Source organism: Erythrolamprus reginae, chromosome 2 (genome assembly GCF_031021105.1).
Source record: "Erythrolamprus reginae isolate rEryReg1 chromosome 2, rEryReg1.hap1, whole genome shotgun sequence".
Classification (NCBI taxonomy): domain Eukaryota; kingdom Metazoa; phylum Chordata; class Lepidosauria; order Squamata; family Dipsadidae; genus Erythrolamprus; species Erythrolamprus reginae.
The window spans coordinates 182,903,754-182,923,324 of record NC_091951.1 but is presented as its reverse complement, the minus strand read 5'-3'; the positions used below and the strand labels follow the sequence as shown (position 1 = coordinate 182,923,324).

The following is a 19,571-nucleotide window of genomic DNA, read 5'->3' as shown; positions in this document are numbered from 1 at the left end:
ACCGTGGTCAGCTGCTGAGCGAGGAGAAGGTGGAGAGGCAAGGGGGTGGGGAGGAAAGCGGGCCTGCAATTGGCCCCTTCCTTTGCCGCCTTTAAGGAGAGAAACTTGCTGCCCTATGGCAGAGCAGCAACAGTTCCTCTCCCTAAAGGCGAGAAAGAAATTGGCCAATTGCAGGCCCGCTTTCCTCCCCGCCCCCTTGCCTCTCCACCTTCTCCTCCCCACCTCCTCCTCCGCGGTGAGTGGACGCGAAATTCAGGAAAAGGCGATTAGCGATTGAAAAACTTCACTGAAAGTCACAGCTAAGTGCGCCATGGCTAAGTGTGTGTGTGGGGGGGAGGCAGCTGCTTGGAAACCCCTGACCTCCATCGCCTCCCCCCCATTGCCCAAGGCGAGCACACCTCGCTGCTGACACAGGCGGCGGGGGACCGCCCTGTCCCCCTGTCCAAAGCTACGCAGTCCTGGATCGCTCACTTCTCCAGCCAGCAAAGCCGACTGCCCGGCTTTGCTGGCTGATGCAGGAAAGCGTCGCATTTGAAAAGCGCATGTTTAAAAAGCGCACCACTTTCCCGGGCAGCCGGCTTTGCTGGCCAGAGAAGTGAGCAATCTGGGACTGCGGCGCCGTGGTGGCCTTCAAGCACGGCCCTTCGTGGCGCCTCACCACCCGTTCCTGCAGGTAGAGATCGGGCGCGTTATCGGGAGGTGGAGGCAGCGTGGGGCCGGACACTGGGTGCTGGGGATGCCAGGGAGGGTGAAGGAGTGGACATGCCTCTCAGCTGTAGAGCCGAATGGGGGCGGAGGCAACGGCAGAGTCCGGTGCTGGGGCCATGCTGGGCCGCTCATCCAGGGGGGCGTGGACCGGCAAGCCGCCCTCCGCTCTCTCTCTTTCTCTCTCTGTTGCCGGCGTGGTGTATGAGAGAGAAAGAGAGAGAGCAGAGGGCAGCTTGCCGGTCCACACCCCCCTGGATGAGCGGCCCCACTTGGCCCCAGCACCGGACTCCGCCATTGCCTCCGCCCCTGTTCAGCTCTGCAGCTGAGAGGCAGCAGCCACATCCACCTCTTCGCCCTCCCCGGCGTCCCCGGCACCCAGCATCCGCCCCCACGCCGCCTCCACCTCCCGGTAACGTGCCCGACCTCTACCTCTCTCTTTCTCTCTCTGTTGCTGGCATGGTGTATGAGAGAGAAAGAGAGAGGGAGAAAAAGGAGGGGAGAGAGAAAGAGAGAAAGAAAGCAAGAGAGAGAGAGAAAGGAAGAGGAGAGATAGAAAGGGGGAGAAAGAGGGATAGATAGGAGAGAAAAAGAGAGATACAAAGAGAGAGAGAGAAAGAGAGTGAGTGAGAGAAGGAGAGAGAAGAGAGAGAAAGAAAGAGGGACAGAGAAAGAAAGAGAGGGACAGAGAGAAAGGGAGAGAGAGAAAGAGAAAGAAAGGGAGAGAGAAAGAGAGATAGAAAGAGAGTGAGTGAGAGAAAGAGAAGAGAGAGAGAGAGAGAAAGAAAGAGAGAGGGGGGGAGAGGGAGAGAAAGAGGGAGAGAGAAAGGAAGAGAGAGATAGAAAGGGAGAGAGAAAGAAAGAAAGGAGGAGACAGAGAGAGGGAGAGAGAAAGAGAGAGAGATACAAAGAGAGTGAGTGAGAGAAAGAGAGAAGAGAGAAAGAAAGCAAGAGAGAGAGAGAAAGAAAGAGAGAAGGACAGAGAGAAAGAGAGAGAGAGAGAGAGAGAGAGAGAGAGAGAGAGAGACAATAAATATGAAATATTGTATTTGTTCCCATTTTGTTTTTTACTTTAAATAAGGTATGTGCACTGTGTATAGGGATTTGTTCATACGTTTTTTTAATAGTCCGGCCCTCCAACAGTCTGAGGGACAGTGAACTGGCCCCCTGTGTAAAAAGTTTGGGGACCCCTGCTAGAGAGTTTCTATGGCATTCATACAGGACCCAGATTGTTGGGGGCAATATGCTGACACTGTAAACTGCTTAGTGAGGGCCGTAAAGCAGTATAAGTGCTATTGCTATTGCTATATATAAAGCAGTAAAGCAGTATATAAGTATATAAAATATATAAAATATATAAAATATATAAAATATAAAATATATATAGTATATAAAAATATATAAAATATATAAAATATAAATATATAAAATATAAAATATATAAAGTATATAAAATATATAAAGCCGTAAAGCAGTATATAATTGCTATTGCTATATATATACACAGTAACTTAGTGTGTAAAAATAAGTAATAATTTAAACAATATAATAACTTTAACAAGGAATAATCAGCACTTGTTGTTGTGGAGGGACACATACAGTGGTACCTCTACTTAAGATCGCCTCTACTTAAGAACTTTTCTAGATAAGAACTGGGTGTTTAAGATTTTTTTGCCTCTACTTAAGAAACATTTTCTACTTAAGAACCGGAGTGCGGAAAAATTTCTCAGGAAATTTGAGAGCGGCACAAAGGCCTGCCATTCCCCCTTTAATCCCAGCCATCTGGGCTGCCAGAGGAGCCTTTTGATGGCGCTTAAGGAGGCTTTGGCAGTCCAGAGCGAACGAAGCATTTTCCTTTCTCTTGGTGCTTGGACAGGGAATAAAGCTCTGCCAACGCCCAGAGAAAAGAAACGCTCCCTTCGCTCTGGGCAGCCGAGGAGTCACCACAGCGAAGGAAAGGTGCCAGCTACAAAAAGAATGAGTGAGAGGAGAGGGGAGCCCTTCAGCATGGGAAGGAAGAGGCAGCAGGTAGCAGCAGGTAGCAGCAGCAGCAGCTAGTGTATGGGAGGTAGTGTATGGGAGGCAGCCTCGCGCCGGGTGTATTGGAGGCGCATGCTCCTCCTCACCGCCTCAGAGTCCCTCTTTTTTTTTTTAAGCCTCACCTCACCTTCTTCCTTCGGCAGTGACTGTCCTCCTCCTCCTCTTCTTCCTCCTCCTCCTCCCACCCAAATTTCGAGCTTTTATTTCTTTCCTAATGGGTTTGTATGCATTATTTACTTCTACATTGATTCCTATGGGAAAAAGTAGATGTACCACTGTATTGTTCAGGATGATCTTGTTCCTAGTGTGTCATTCAGGGGATGCCTTGTTGAAAGAGAGACATGATCCCACCCAGATTCTCACAACTAATACTGTCAGGGTGGAGGGTGAGATTTGTCTGCCTTGCCTTTCTAAGTTTCAAATTTTGGGTTCTAGATTTAGGGAATTCAGGTTGTGTACATGATCTATAGATCTCATTTTCTACTACATATATGATTTCCACAATATTTTAATAATGCTGGAAATTAAAAAAGGAATCTGGGTTGGCTCACTAGTCATCACTTAATCATAAGTAAAAGACATAAACAAGGCAACTATGTTTAATACAGGATGAACACAATTAAAAAGAATGTACAGTTAATAATAGCAGCCTGCCCTAATAAGAATGTTTGATGCCTAAGCACCACATAAATCACCCCATCTAACATTGAAAAATCATTCTTTTAGAGCCGGCCTAAGTGAATTTTGTAGTGGGATAAGGATCTTTAGAAAGTTTAGAATCGGAAATGCTGGAAAATTCTTCATTATACATTAAACAGATTGAATATATTTAGATGCTTGACTAAAAAAATAATAAGTGAATGCTAGATTATCCTAAACTGGGCCTGAATTCCTTTCTTTTAAATTGCTTTCAGAGGAAAAGTTATAATCATGCAAAACTCATGACGACTGTCCCAAACCAGTACGTCTATTATTTTTAACCTGTTTTTATATTTAACAATATAAAAACCATCTAGTATTATTAGATCCTGGATTACGCTTGCTTTCTAAGTGGCAGTGAAAAAGTTGCGGTAAAAATAAAAGATTTAAAAAGATGAAAATCAAAGCTAAACTTAAAAAATGTAGAAATTTAATTAACAGATAATGTGAATCCAATTCAAACAAAACTACTTTAAAAAAATCTCAATTCTGTATAAAAGCTCAATCAAACTTACAGATGATTTATCTACCTAGACCAGGGGTCAGCAGCCCACAGCTCTGGAGCCGCATGTGGCTCTTTCTTCCTTCCATTGCAACTTGCCCCTTTCGCCAGTTGGCACCACAATTTTGAGAGGAGCTTCCAGTTAGGGAGGGGAAAAGCATGGCGCGCCAGGAGGAAACTCTATGGCAAGGGGCGGGTGTTTCGGTCAGCTCCACATTTGATAGGGCTTTCAGTTAGGACAGGTAAAGGAAAAAAAAAGGATGCTGCGCTAGGAGGAGACTCTATGGTGGGGTAAACAGACTTCTGATCAGCTCCAGAATTGAACAGGGGGCTTCCTGTTAGGACTTTTGTGGCTCTTTGAGTGTTTAGGGTTGCTGACCCGTGATCTTGAACAGATTGTTTTTTTTCTGCTTGGAACTGAAGAATGTTTCTCCGCCTACCTTTTTGAGTGTTGTGAAGGTGAATTCCAGGCCAGTGCGTTTGTTTATTTCTCCTTCGTATCTAAATAAAAGAGGTTTGGTTGGTATGAATGAAATGTCAAAAGATATCATTAAAAGAGACTGTGTAATTTATGCTTTCTACAGTACTTCCCTTTATGTTCTTAGGAAATAAAAACAGTGATCCCAATGCAGACACACAAACATCCTATAAAAACCCAGCACCTGTCCATCTGTTCATGTAATTGTGAATTACTGTATAATAACACCAACATATGGATCTATTATACTAGTTGCTGTGTAGGTGCACACATGGGAGACCAGCCCTACCCTGAAGAGTTACCAAAGCAGCTATGCAATGTCTGGGAAAAGAATATACAAAATAATAATTTTGGAAATTATAGCAGAAAAAGGCAATGACTGTATAACTTAAGTTTAGAACAAATGACAATTAGTGGGACTTTATCATTTGACTGCCTCAAGGAACAAAAGATATCCCTTTCCAATAATTTGTCCCATTTCCTTCTCTGGTGATTTGACAGCCACAGCCTCTTACTGGCCATCTCCGTAGAGGTAGTCCTCAACTTACAACATTTAGTGACCAAAGTGACAACAACTCTGAAAAAAGTGCCTTACGACCATTGAAGCATCCCTAGGGTCATGTGATCAAAATTCAGAAGGTTGGCAACTGGTTCATATTTATGGCAATTTCAGTGTCCTGGTGTCATGTGATCTGCTTTTGCAGCCTTCTGGCAAGCGAAGTCAGTGGGGAAGCCAGATTCACTTAACAACAGTGTTACTAACTCAACAACTGCAGTGATTGACTTAACAACTATGGCAAGAAAAATCATAAAATGAGGCCAACTCACTTAACGATTGTTTCACTTAGCAACATATGTTTTGGGCTCAATTGTGGTCATAACTGGAGGACTACCTGTATCATAATTCCATATGATGCAATTCTGACTTTCCTGACAGTCAGAATGCTTGATCAGTGGAACAGCTTGCCTCCAGAAGTTATGAATGCCCCAACACTGGACGTTTTCAAGCAGATGTTGGATAACTATCTGTCTGAAGTAGTATAGGGTTTCCTGCCTAAGCAGGGGGTTGGACTAGAAGACCTCCAAGGTCCCTTCCAACTCTGTTGTTGTTGTTGTTGTTGTTGTTGTTGTTGTTGTTATTATTATTATTATTATTATTATTATTATTATTATTTCAATGCAACTCAGCAAACGAGATCACTATGCTGGATTTCGTATTTCATCACCAGTCGGGCGCTTCCCAAGCACCTAGGACTGCGTGATGTAGCGGCGAATTATGTTTGCCGATCCCAGTAAAGCGGCCTTTTGCAATTGACAGATGGAGATTTTGTCAATTCCGATGGTTTTCAAATGTCCGCTGAGATGCTTTGGCACTGCATCCAGCGTGCCAAGTACCACTGGGACCACTTTCACTGGCTTATGCCAGAGTTGTTGCAGCTCGATTTTTAGATCTTCATATTTCACTAATTTCTCTACCTGCTTCTCTTCAATTCTGCTGTCCCCTGGGATTGCGATGTCGATGATCCATACTTTCTTTTTCTCCACAATCAGGATGTCTGGTGTGTTATGCTTCAGAATTCGGTCAGTCTGAAGTTGGAAGTCCCACAGTAGTTTTGCTTGCTCATTTTCAACCACTTTTTCGGGCTTATGATCCCACCAGTTCTTTGCCACTGGTAAATGGTAGTTCCGGCACAAGTTCCAGTGGATCATCTGTGCCACGGCATCATGTCTATGCTTGTGGTCAGTCTGTGCGATCTTTTTGCAGCAGCTGAGTATGTGATCGATTGTTTCATCTGTTTCTTTACAGAGTCTGCACTTTGGATCGTCTGTTGATTTTTCAATTCTGGCTTTGACAGCATTTGTTCTAATGGCCTGTTCTTGTGCCACCATTATTAGTCCTCCTGTCTCCTTTTTGAGTGTTCCAATTATTATTATTATTATTATTATTATTATTATTATTATTATTATTAATGTTGTTGTTGTTATCATCATCATCATCATCATCATCATCATCATCATCATCATCATAACAACCTGCAAGAATTACTAGCAGAAGGGACACAGGAATTGCTCGTATAATCTAAATACGTTTCATAAAATCTTAACATTCTCAGCATTGCTATCAGAGTGATGGGGGAAGTAAAGCATGCTTAGCCAGAATATATTGCTGGTTGTTATGCCAGTGTTTGCCTTGACAAGGGCCGCTAAATGTTGTCATGGGATACACAAATTACATTTGAGAAGATCATAAAGGATTTTTCATTGGATTTGAGCAAATGGCAAAGCATACATTGGGCTTTTTGAAATCATGTCATAGGCACCCTCACAAAATGACTGTCCTATTAGGTAGCCAGTCACAAACATCATTCATCCATTTGATCCCTGCCCTAGTAACCCGATGCCTTTCTACCCTGGAGGGAAACACACTTCAAGTAAAGCTTTGGGATGCGCTCGCTCAGCACTTTTTTCTAGAAATGCTTATGAGATCTTTTCATTTTTAAACATTAAGGGATGCTGTTTGTCATAACCCATGTGAGCTAGCTTTCTTCTTATGATTCAATCCCTGCCCAAAGGCTTGGAAATAATAACAGTAATTAAGAATAATTCAAGAAGGGCAGAGAAACAACTGTGGGTACAACTGTTATGGACACCCAAATACCTATAGGGCAGAATAGATGAATCGCTCTATGTTGGATCATTTCCGTCCAGACCAAATTGCTGCTTTTCCTGATCTCATATAATGTCATTTCCATTACCAGCCACTGATGTGTTGTTTTATACAAGTGTCTTAGCAATAGCAGTGCCAAACTGGATCCTCAACTCAAATATAAATGGTTTTACTACCTCCCCCCCCACCATTATACCCAAATTATCCTCAATTTAAGGACCATTGATTTAAGCAATATTTACTATAAATATATATTTGGAAAATAGTGTTCTTGAACTATAGATCTCAAACCACATTTTAATGAGTTTTGACATTTTTAAAATCACTATATTACCCCTGGATAAATTACAGCAAATTCTACAGAAAACACAGTCAGGATCCTGTGAAGCAGGATCAGGATTTTAAATGTGGTCTATGACCTCATTCAAGATGAAGACCACAATTGTACTTTGAATGGCATGCTGAAAATTCTGCAGAGGATGGGACAAATTCTATTTAATTAAATCCTAATTAAATCCCAATTAAATTAGGTACAATTAAGATATAGGTACCTGTGTAGTCAATTATTTCCCCTTTCTATCACATTAAAAAAAATTACCAACCATACTTGAAAACGATCTTTGGAGGAGCTGTAAAAGAAAAAGCTAAAAACCTGGATGATTGCAAGATCTATACTACATTTGGCCGGTTATATCCGGTTCGGGCGAACTGGTAGTGGTGAGTGTGGGTGACTCCGCCAACCCGCCCAGACGTAATATCATGCCATTTATCCACATGTTTTAGGCTCTGAGTATGCATGGAAGGCTTTTGTATGCTCTGAGGTGGCACGCATGTGCTTACATTTGTGAACCGGTAATGAAGGTAAGTGAATACCACCCCCGATCGTTACTCCTAAATTTGAACATGCTCACCTATGTTAGACTAATGTAGCAGGAAGCCCCACATAAACTTTATCTACCTGCTTGCTTGGTAATATGGAAGGAGGAGCTCTAAATTGGCTTCCTCCTTAGTGATCTCCTACTAAGTATGCTGAAATTCTAGGCTTAATGAGGCTTCAAATTTGGCTAATAATGGAGGGCCTTGTTCTATTCTCAGTGGTTCTCTTGGGTCTGTGCATAAAAACTCCCACATCTTTCTTTTCACCAACACTAAACCAAATAGAAACCTAACATTTACCCCATCCCATAGTTTATAAATAAATAAATAAATAAATAAATAAATAAATAAGTAGATAAGTAGATAAATAGATAAATAGATAAATAGATAAACAGATAAATAAATAAAATAATAATAATAATAATAATAATAATAATAATAATAATAATAATAAGATTTGTATGCCGCCTCTCTCTGAAGACTCGGGGCAGCTCACAACACAATGCACAATGTACAAATCCAATATTAAAAAACAGATTAAAACCCTTATCATAAAAATTAATCACACAACCCAAGCAAACCATACATAAATCATAGTAGCTATGGAGAACATCAACTTCCCCAAGCCTGGCGACATAGGTGGGTTTTTAGGAGCTTGCGAAAGGCAAGGAGGGTGGGCGCAGTTCTAATCTCCAAGGGGAGTTGATTCCAGAGGGCCGGGGCCACCACAGAGAAGGCTCTTCCCCTTGGTCCCACCAGACAGCATTGCTTAGTCGATGGGACCCGGGGAAGGCCAACTCTGTGGGACATAACCGGTCACTGGGATTCATGCGGCAGAAGGCGGTCCCGAAGGTATTGTGGTCCAATGCCCTGTAAATGCCCTGGAAACCCTCAAAATGTTCTCATTTGTCGCAGCAGCAACCTTGATCGCCTGCATCTCAAAGCCCTAATACTGGAAAATACCTAATACAGTAATACCTCGCCTTATGAACCTAATTGGTTCTGGAAGGAGGTTCGTAAGGTGAAAAGTTCGTAAGACGAAACATTGTTTCCCATAGGAAACAATGTAAAAGCGATTAATGCGTGCAAGGGGGAAAAAAATGCAAAAAACCGCTGCCGCCCAGCTGTCACTTTTTGAAACAGCCGGGCGCTTCTCAGCGTTCTCCCAATGCTGAACCCAGAGGTTCGGCAAAAGTTTGGGTTCGGGTGGCCGCCGAGAAGCCCCGCCGCCCGGCTGTCGCTTTTTGAAACAGCCGGGGGGCTTCTTGGTGTCCTCCCGAACCCGAATGCCAAACCCCAACTTTTGCCGAACTTCCGGGTTCAGCGTTCGGGAGGCTGCCGAGAAGCCCCGCCGCCTGCCTGTCGTCTTTTGAAACAGCCAGGGGGCTGTTTCAAAAGACATGGCTGGCCAGGAAGGACATCTTTGTGACATCAAAGCTACGCCCATGGAATTCCCTATTGGGATTCCCCACCTCCTTTCCAGCCTCCTGACCGGCCTGACAGCTCCACGGCTCTTTTGAAAAGCTAACAGCAGGCGGCGGGGCTTCTCAGCGTCCTCCTGAACCTGAATGCCGACCCTGAACTTTTGCCGAACTTCCGAGTTCGGCATTCGGGAGGACGCCGAGAAGCCCCCCCGGCTGTTTCAAAAAGCGACAGCCGGGCGGCGGGGCTTCTCGGCGGGTTCGTCAGACGGAAAAAGTTCGGAAGAAGAGGCAAAAATTTTCCGAACCCCGGGTTCGTATCTCGGATTGTTCGTATGGCGAGGGGTTCGTATCACGAGGTACCACTGTATAGCCCCCATTTATAGCATTTATAGAATTAATGTTGCCCCACTCTTGGGATTGCTGTTAGCCGCCCTGAGTTTTCAGAGAGGGGCGGCATATAAATCCAATAAAACTTGAAACTTAAAACCATATGACAAATTTCTCCAATTCCACTGAAGTCTTGCTTTTTTTTTTAAAACATGAGTGTTAAAGATCATAGAGATGACACATTCAGTGACTTAATAAATGACCACATATCCCTGGAGAGACTGATGGGTGCCAAAATAGCTCTGAACCATACATCCTGCGATAGGAACTTGTTTGCTCACGACTGACTCATTTACCCAGTGTCTGGTCTGAGTTTGAAACTGCCATGTGCAGACAGACTGTTACTTCCTTGTGGAATCATATAGAAACATAGAAGATTGATGGCAGAAAAAGACCTCATGGTCCATCTAGTCTGCCCTTACACTATTTCCTGTATTTTATCTTAGGATGGATATATGTTTATCCCGGGCATGTTTAAATTCAGTTACTGTGGATTTACCAACCACGTCTGCTGGAAGTTTGTTCCAAGGATCTACTACTCTTTCAGTAAAATAATATTTTCTCATGTTGCTTCTGATCTTTCTCCCAACTAACCTCAGATTGTGCCCCCTTGTTCTTGCGTTCACTTTCCTATTGAAAACACTTCCCTCCTGGACCTTATATGTTCAATGTGGTAAAGGAAAGGCTGATGACTGTAGCATTCCTGGAGGATGCTGGCCTGTTTAGTTTCTGAAACCCCCAACCAAATAGAAGAATGTGAATGAAGAATTTATCACTGCAAAGCAAGTGCCTCTTAAAAATATAGAGTAGCCACCCATAGGGATGCTTTCTAGTGTTCCTCCGATAAGATTCTTCGCATTCCAGTAATTCTTCAGGGAGAAGAAGGCTAGTTCTCCAAATGGTTGTAAACTAACTTGATTTGATTTTCTGCTATTTAAGTCACTCCTCCCTAACAACAAGATTGGGTAGGTTTCTGAAATTACATTCTTTGGTTGTTCCAGTTGACCCAGCTGTATGCCACATATAAATTAATTGCTCATGTATATGAAAACTGTAATCAGCTGCACTTCATTTTGTTTCACATTCTTCATTAAAAGGTGTAGCAGAGCATTTTACAGCAAATAAAGGGAGCTGAGTTTTATTTCCTATTCCATCTATCGGTCATTCAACCTGTAGATATTCTCCAAAAGGGAAGACAAGTCTAGCAAACAATGTGAGCTGTTCCAGGAGTGATGGGAGTACAGTGTTCCCTCGATTTTCGCGGGGGATGCGTTCCGAGACCGCCCGCGAAAGTCGAATTTCCACGAAGTAGAGATGCAGAAGTAAATACACCATTGTTGGCTATGAACAGTATCACAAGCCTTCCCTTAACACTTTAAATCCCTAAATTACCATTTCCCATTCCCTTAACTACCATTTACTCATCATTATTTCTGGTACTCACCATTGCATAAGACACTTAGTGATCCTGATATTTATAAACATAATTATTTATTAACAATAATTATTTTTTTTGCGATAACAATGCTGATTGGTCGAGATTTCGGCCAATCAGCAATTGCAGACAAAAGTTTGGGGATGACGTATGACGTCATTGGGTGGGGAAAACTGTGGTATAGAAAAAAAACCGCAAAGTATTTTTTAATTAATATTTTTTGAAAAACCGTGGTATAGGATATTTGCGAAGTTCGAACCCACGAAAAGCGAGGGAACACTGTATATACAATGTGGTATTCTTTTGTCCCCCAAAGGGGGATTGTCAATACATATGTTAAAAGGAGGGGAGGGGCTTGCTTAGGTGCTTAAGATGGGATGAGAGCACAACATCTTCATTTGTGATTTATTTTTCTATTAATTAAACAAATCCATATAGCTGTGCAACTCATACGAAGCAAATCTGGGCTGTGTATAGCATTAAAGTCTCACAGTTAAAAATCTTCCCTATCCCCACCCTACCCACACCCCTATGGTGGCAATAACAGAATCAGACAAGTCACTTGATTTGCTCTGAATGAAGCTGCAAGCTCGTAGACAAAACCATGTCTTCACGGTTTTAGAATAGAACAGAACAGAATAGAATAACAGAGTTGGAAAGGACATTGGAAGTCTTCTAGTCCCAACCCCTTCTTAGGCAGGAAACCCTACACCACTTCAGACAAATGGTTATTCAACATCTTCTTAAAATCTGTTGGAGCATTCACAACTTCTGGTGGCAGGTTGTTCCCCTGATTAATTGTTCTAACTGTCAGGAAATTTCTCCTTGGTTCTAAGTTGATTCTCTCCTTCTTTAGTTTTCACCCATTGCTTCTTGTCCTACCCTCAGGTGCTTTGGAGAATAGTTTGACTCCCTCTTCTTTTTGGCAACCTCTGAGATATTGGAACACTGCTATCATGTCCCCCCTGGTCCTTCTTTTCATTAAACTAGACATTCCCAGTTCCTGCAACTGTTCTTCATATGTTTTAGTCTCCAGTCCCCTAATCATCTTTGTCGCTCTTCTCTGCACTCATTTGCTAAAAATCAACAAGGTGGGGGCTACTCTTAACTTTTGGGGAATGATGTTTGAAAAGTAAGGTATTATCACAGAGAAGTCAAGTTAATTAGATGTCAGAGAAATGCTGGTGTGTTATAATATTCTGAAGCAAAGCCATTCTAGAATCTAGTAATGACACAAGATAAGCTTTTTCCTGGCAAACAGGCCATTATCTATAATCATCCTTACTTTCATGTGAAGTGGTAATACCACTTTATAATGCCTTGGTAAAACCACACTTGGAATATTACATCCAGTTTTGATCACCAAAATATAAAAAAGATGGTGAGACTCTGGAAAGCGTGTAGAGAAGAGCAACAAGATGATTAGGGGTCTGGAGGCTAAAATATACGAACAGTTGCAGGAACTGAGCAGGCCTAGTTTAATTAAAAGAACTAGGAATGGCATGACAGCAGTGCTTCAAAATCTAAGGAGCCGCCAAAAAGAAGAAGGAGTCAAGCTATTCTCCAAAGCAGGACCAAAGCATCTGAAGGCAGGACACGAAAACCTAGAATTAAGGAGAAATTTCCTGATAGTGATAACAATCAGTGGAATGACTTGCCTCCAGAACTCGTGGGTGCTTCATTACTGGAGGCTTTGTATGTATGTATGTTTGTTTGTTTGTTCATTGGATTTATATGTTGCTCCTCTCTGAGTACTCTGGGCGGGAGTTGCCTATGATAGCCTCAACTTCCATGGCTATTATAAAACATCTCTTCCAGTTCTTCGGTGGGGCTGAATTTGGAAGTTCTACTTTCAAAGCATGCGTTTATCTACCATGAACCTCCTTCTAATTCTTACACACTAGTTACAGTCCACAACCACCCAGAGTTACTAGGAATTGGGCAGAATATACATTTAATATAATTGTTGTAAGACTCCATTCATTCACTTTTTAGGGATACTTAAGACCATTTTTCTTCCATTCCCTATTAGCTGGAAAACCCAGATGTCCTATGTGAGACAGATTATTTTCAGAACGTTATGATATTTTAAATTGTGGCATTTTAAAAAATGTGTGCTTTGGTTTTTAGAGTGGACAGCTGTGATGCCAAGGATCTACATCTACACATCTCTGCACTATTACTTATTCAAAATGAAGACTTATTCTAAACAAGGCTGGAGCCACAGCTTTAGCAGACTTCAGATCTGGAATAAGAAATTGAACTAGGGATGGCCAGATCTAGAAATGAAATGAGTATAAAATACTGGCAATAGCAATAGCATTTAGACTTATATACCACTTCACAGTGCTTTACAGCCCCCTCTAAATGCTTTATAGAGTCAGCACATTGCCTCGAACAACCTGAGTCCTCATTTTACCAATGTCGGAAGGATGAGTCAACCTTGAGACCCATCAGGATTGAACTGCAGGCTTTGGGTAGGGTTAGCCTACTTCCTTCTAACCAATTTGTTGCCAGGACTCCTAGGTATGTGCATATAAAAAAATGAGGGTCCCCCTTCCATTATTTGTACCAGATGTAGCCCATTCAGACATTTCATGCTGTCAATGATTGCAAACAGCACTGTAGGTCCTTCTAAGCTAGGGAAGGACTCTTGGAGACCCTGAGACAGCAGCAAAGATGACATGTTTGCAGCAGCTATAAATGCAAAGGAACCAGTAACAGAAACGCCCGGAGGCTTCGGGAAGAGGCCGCTCTTCCAAAGACAAAACAGGTGGTGACAGAAACTTCTCCCCACCCTGGGAGCTACCTATTTCATAAGCCCCATTAGAAGGATAATGGCAGAAAGATTGGTTCTTCTGGTTTTTCTGCCCGTTGGCTGGAATGTTTGATTTGTAGCCAGATTCTTTCCCCCCTCTTCTTTTGCAAATGAACTGATACCGGTACTTCCTACTGACCCAGCCTACCCAGGGAGAGGACTTTCAAGATACCTGAGCTCTCCAAAAAAAGCAAGCCAATCTGCGGTGGGTTCTAATCCCCTTTACTAACGGTTCATGCGCATGTGCAGAAATTTCCCGGACGGGTGGGAGGAGCCTCTCGCCACCACTGCTGCCGGTTATTAGAACCGAGCCGAACTGGGAGCAACCCACTGTTGGTGCCAACCTTCCACAGGTTTCTGACCAGAACTGGTTGCAGAGAAGTCTAGTATCAAAGACTCAATGGAAATAGAAGATTCCTTCCCAACTTCCAAAGACTGAAGCAGAAGGACAGGCAATTGGGGAGGGGAATATGCAGGGGTGGGCTACTGCCCGGATGGGGGGGGACGCAGTGGGGTAGCAAAAATGGAGCTCTACCCTAGAGCACCCAATTTGCACTGAAAAATCATGAAAGAAAATGCAGGGTGTCCTGCATAAGCCACGGCCACAGTGTGGTAGTAAAAATTTTGGTAGCCCTTTACTGGGAATATGGCACCATGCTAGCTGACAACTTGAGATGCACAAACTTGCATCCCATGTACATTGATTCTCCCCCCCCCAGGTTGGATCTGGGTCTTTTATAAAAAATGAAAGAGCAACCTTTAATGTGCTCCAAAATAAACAAATCTAGTGGACATGATAAATGCAAAAGCAAAATTATTCAGGATAATTGAGCTGTGATTAGTGTTGGGCAAACCGAACCCGCAAAGTTCAGTTTCGTACTGAACTTTGCACGGTTCGGTATACCGAACCCGAACCTGAATTTTTGCAAAAGTTTGGGTTCGGGTTCAAGTTCGGGAGAGCGCCAGGAGGTGTTGCCGCCCAGCTGTCACCTTCCGGAACAGCTGGGACGCTTCCCGGCGTTCTCCAGAGCCCGAACCCAAACCCCAACTTTTGCCGAACTTCCGAGTTTGCCATTTGGGAGAACGCCGAGAAGCGCCTTGGCAGTTTCTGAAGGTGACAGCTGGGTGACGGCGCTTCCCGGCACTTTTCCGAGCACCGAACTAAAAAATTTGGCAAACGTTTGGGTTCAGGTGCCGAATCCGAACTTTTTTAAAAAATTCGGGTGCCGAACCTGAACTTCGTTGGATTCACCCAACACTAGCTGTGATCATTAATAGTCACCCGAACACAGGGAATGAAGAAAGGAAATATTTTAAAAGTCCTTACGGTGGTTCTCAACCTTTCTAATGCGGCGACCCCTTAATACAGTTCCTCATGTTGTGATGACCCCCAACTATAAGTCTAGCATCAATTCTCCCAACAGAGCTTTTAAGCTGATTGGCAGGAAGATCAGAGGGACGCCCCCACTGTAAACGCCTGATTGGTTGATTGTAAAATATGTTCCAAGGTGCCAGAATAGAAGCTTTAGTTCCTAACACTATGGGAAATTTGTCTTTTCCCATGGTCTTAGGCGACTCCTGTGAAACGGTCATTTGACCTCCCAAAGGTGCGGCGACCCCTAGGTTGAGAACCACTGTTATATATAGAAGTATGGCTAGTCCTAGCTTGGAAAATTCTGTTGTTCAAATCAATTCAAAGCAAGCCCAAGAACAAGCTGCAAATTGTCTAGCATTAGCAAGGAAACGTTTAACTCATCTTATTGGATTTTTTAAAAACGACAACAGCGACATAATGAAACAAAGAAGTTTCACAAATAAACATGTTCCGTTTGCTTTTGGCCTGCATTTGGTCCCCATCCCTTTGAGAAAAGTCAACAGAGTGTAATATGAAAGCCGATTACTTTGTCTGGTGGTTAAAAACATTAGAAGATATCTTTCCAGAGATCTCAAATTGTAACTTGGCACATTGCTCTTAGGCAGGTTTCTCATAATAAAGGAACACCCAGTGTCAAAATTATGGGCATTTTCCAGATGTTACTTTTGTTAGAAAATAAGGATACAGTATGGGTAGGTTTTAAGTATTTTTCTTTTCAGATAAATGATTTGCACAAATTACAGTGGTACCTCTACTTACGAACTTAATTCGTTCCGTGACCAGGTTCTTAAGTAGAAAGGATTTTTTCCCATAGGAATAAATGTAAAAGCAAATAATGTATGCGATTGGGGAAACCACAGGGAGGGTGGAGGCCCTGTTTCCTCCCAGAAGATTCCTAGAGAGGCCCCATGGAGGCTTCTCCCCGCCTTTTCCGGCCCTGTTTCCTCCCAGGAGAAAATAGTGAGCACATTACAGCTTTTTCCATGCCCTTTGCTGACAAGAATTGCGTATGGCCTATATTTTACCATTTTTATAATTTGGAAGGAAGCAATTTCACTGGCTCTGCCATTTTGCCTACCCCCCCCCCCCTCACACACACCCCGTGCTCCTTTCCAATGTCCTTTCCATTCTCTTTCCCTTGCAGAGTTTACTTCCTCCCTTGCAGTGGCAGTCTCCTGTTTCAACCTTCCTCCCCAGCAATGGCGACTTTCAGACACAGAAAAGCGCTAGTCCATATTATATTATGAACCTTGTCATGCCTGCGACTTGTTGAATGGCCAACGTGACAGATTGCTAAACTAACCATTAAAAATATCCACCTATTCTTGCCCATCCCCATCTCCTCCCACATAAAGAACAGTTGTTGCTTGTTTGTCCCACTGGTAGGTGACACTTTGTGGGAGGGAAAATATTGGTAGATAGCTATCACTTTCCTTTGCTTGTTCCACATTAAACAGGAAGGACAGCTCTACTCCCCAGTCTCATGACCAAGGCTGCTTAGGAACTGTGCTGATAGACTAAAGGGATATTTAGCTCCGTTTAGTAGCTGTTTCTTTAAGAGATTGCATTAGAGCAGGGGTAGGCAAAGTTGACAGAATTCTTGACCTAACATAATTGCCTCAGGAATTCTGGGAGTTGAAGTCCACAAGTCATAGAAGAGTCACCTTTGCCTACCCCTGCAATAGGGGAATGTAGTAACAAATTGCACTCTGGGTAATGTAGTCCATGATATGTGACTTCATCTGTGGGTTCTTATTGGCCATTGAGCTATACCAATAGGCAGCTGAGTAATTGTGCCATGCTCTCAAACAGCCGTTTTTAAGTCTTAACAAAGGACCAAGTAGCTGCCTGCAGATAGGAGAAATGAATCTCGTGTAATGGGACAGATTATGAATATATTTTCTCTGAAGAATCTCAGCTTGAATACGTAACTATGAAGAATTCAGACAATAAATGCAATCTGTATGTTTTACCCATTTGCATGGAGTTTTATCTAACTGAGAAAAGCACTAAGCTTGGACCAGAACAGGAACCATCAGTAAGGGCAATGCAATTTATGCCATCACATTTTCCCACTGGTTGACACATTGGAGAGCAGCCCTTTAATATGGCTGACTAGTTGCATCCAATATTGAAGCATGCAATGCCAATTTAAGAGACCATGGGGTAAAACTTGAAGAAACATAAATGAGAACAGCAGGAGGAACTGGAGAAATAAACCTTTTTGACGTCTCCAGTGCCCGACTGCTTTCAAGCTGGTTCTGAGATTTGGGGCAAGAACAACAGAGGCATCATCCATTCCTTGGCCAAATCAGCCACATAAACTATGCCTCGGTGGCACAGTGGCTAGAGTACAGTATTGCAAGCTACTTGCAGCAGTTTGGCAGATCGAATCTCAGTAGGCTCAAGGTTGACTGAGCCTTCCATCCTTCCAAGGTCAGTAAAATGAGGACCCAGATTGCTGGGGGGCAATATGCTTACTCTCTGTAAACTGTTTGGAGAGGGCTGTAAAGCAGTGTGAAGCGGTATATAAATCTAAATCTAAATGCTAAATGCTAAAAACTAGTTCGGAAAAAAAGGTGGGGGCTGAGCTGTCATATTGCTGGACAATTGTGTGTCCCTTTTCAAGGTTTTCATTGTGCAGCCTCTTATTTAATCTTCAGATTTATTGCTTAATTTTCAGATTTATACCAATGCTTCCATTAGTAACCTTATCATATTTCTTTTGCCAAAAATGACAATGCGAAGAATAGCTAGAAACCCTTTTGAAGAACTATTTAAAGGCTAACTTTTACTAATATTTATTTTATCAAACAAAATAGGATGGGAATCTGATCTAAAAAAATGTTAGAAAAAATACTCTATTTTTAACCAGCTTCATGTGACTCAAGTAAAATCTAGCCAAGCCAAAGCAAAACAAAGGAATGTACATTCTTGAATATAAAATGATGTTAATCCTCCCTAAAACCCGTAGATATCAATCTAGACACTATAGTTGTGTCTGTACAAGGTACCTATCTTAATTTTTAATCTAGGGGAACAGCTTATGTGAAGAATATGGTTCATGGTAAATTGGATATATTTCTACTGCTAAAAAAAGAAAAAAGTAAATCTGAATGTAAAAAGTGCTAAGAATTAACCCATTCTAGTTTCAGCTTTGTAATAAAATTGCATGCATCTTTTGTTAAATTAGAAGTGAATAAATGAACATGATCATCAAATTAGCTTTATTTTGGGGTTTTTTCCTAAGACAGTATATTCCATTCTCGTTTCCATCATCAATTTCATCCACTAATGTTTCTGGCAATGCACTTATCCAAGTTCACCTTGAGAACAATTCTTGGTGAATTGGGCTTATAATCCAAGATGGCTGAAAACTGCATTCATATATCTTTTTAAAGAGGCTATTTGTGTATATTATTATTATTTATAAAACAGGCATAATTGCAATGTGTAATAAAAAATATTAAAATAGAAAGTTGAAGAGGCATTGTTTTCCTACTGTATATAGGAATGCAAAAGCAAAAACAAAGGAGATCATTCAGTAAAGTAGTACATCTTAAAACATTTTTAGGTGTGGTAATAGAAAAAGTAAAACACGCTCTCAGGTAGAGAGGAAGAAAAGAAGGACGGGGGCAATAACCATGTTTTAATCCTGAACTCAAGTTCCAGGAGGTTGTTATTAGAAGAATGTAGGACACAGAAAGAAAAGAAAGGTTGAGAATTGAGACACTGGAGAAGGGCATATTATATTCATACATAATTACATGTTTATCTCCTTGCTTCTTATATTTTTCTCTTTGATTGAACTTCACGCACCAGCTTTTCAGCCAGTATATAATATCCGCTTACCCATCAAACCACTTTGAGGTTAAAAACATTATTCACCAACTACGCTCTACAATTATGGTGTTGGTCTTTGTCTCAAAAAGGAATAACCTTTCATACAGGCCCCATAATGTCAAGAATTGTGTAACCTAATCTTTCCTTAGAATCTATTCACATGTCTAATGAATGAGGAATCAAGAAAGTCCATTTTGGCACAAGAGGAAAGCTTACTGGGATATTCATAGCACTCACAATGCTGACTCTTCTAACTCCTTTGGCTTAGCAACCAACTACAGTGTTTTCAGGAGTGAAGAATAAGACAATATTGGAGAGGGT

The 19,571-nt window shown here is 42.1% G+C and overlaps 1 protein-coding gene across 6 annotated transcripts in view; it reads right to left on the bottom strand.

The window, feature by feature from the left end:
• The window catches only part of LOC139161500 (uncharacterized), a 132,502-nt gene that overhangs the window by 20,823 nt on the left and 92,108 nt on the right, over window positions 1–19,571 (bottom strand). For all 6 annotated transcript variants that reach the window (XM_070740696.1, XM_070740693.1, XM_070740695.1 and 3 more), the window contains one exon: window positions 4,387–4,447. In XM_070740696.1, coding sequence (XP_070596797.1) covers window positions 4,387–4,447 — 61 coding nt within the window. The remainder of the gene's footprint in view (window positions 1–4,386; window positions 4,448–19,571) is intronic.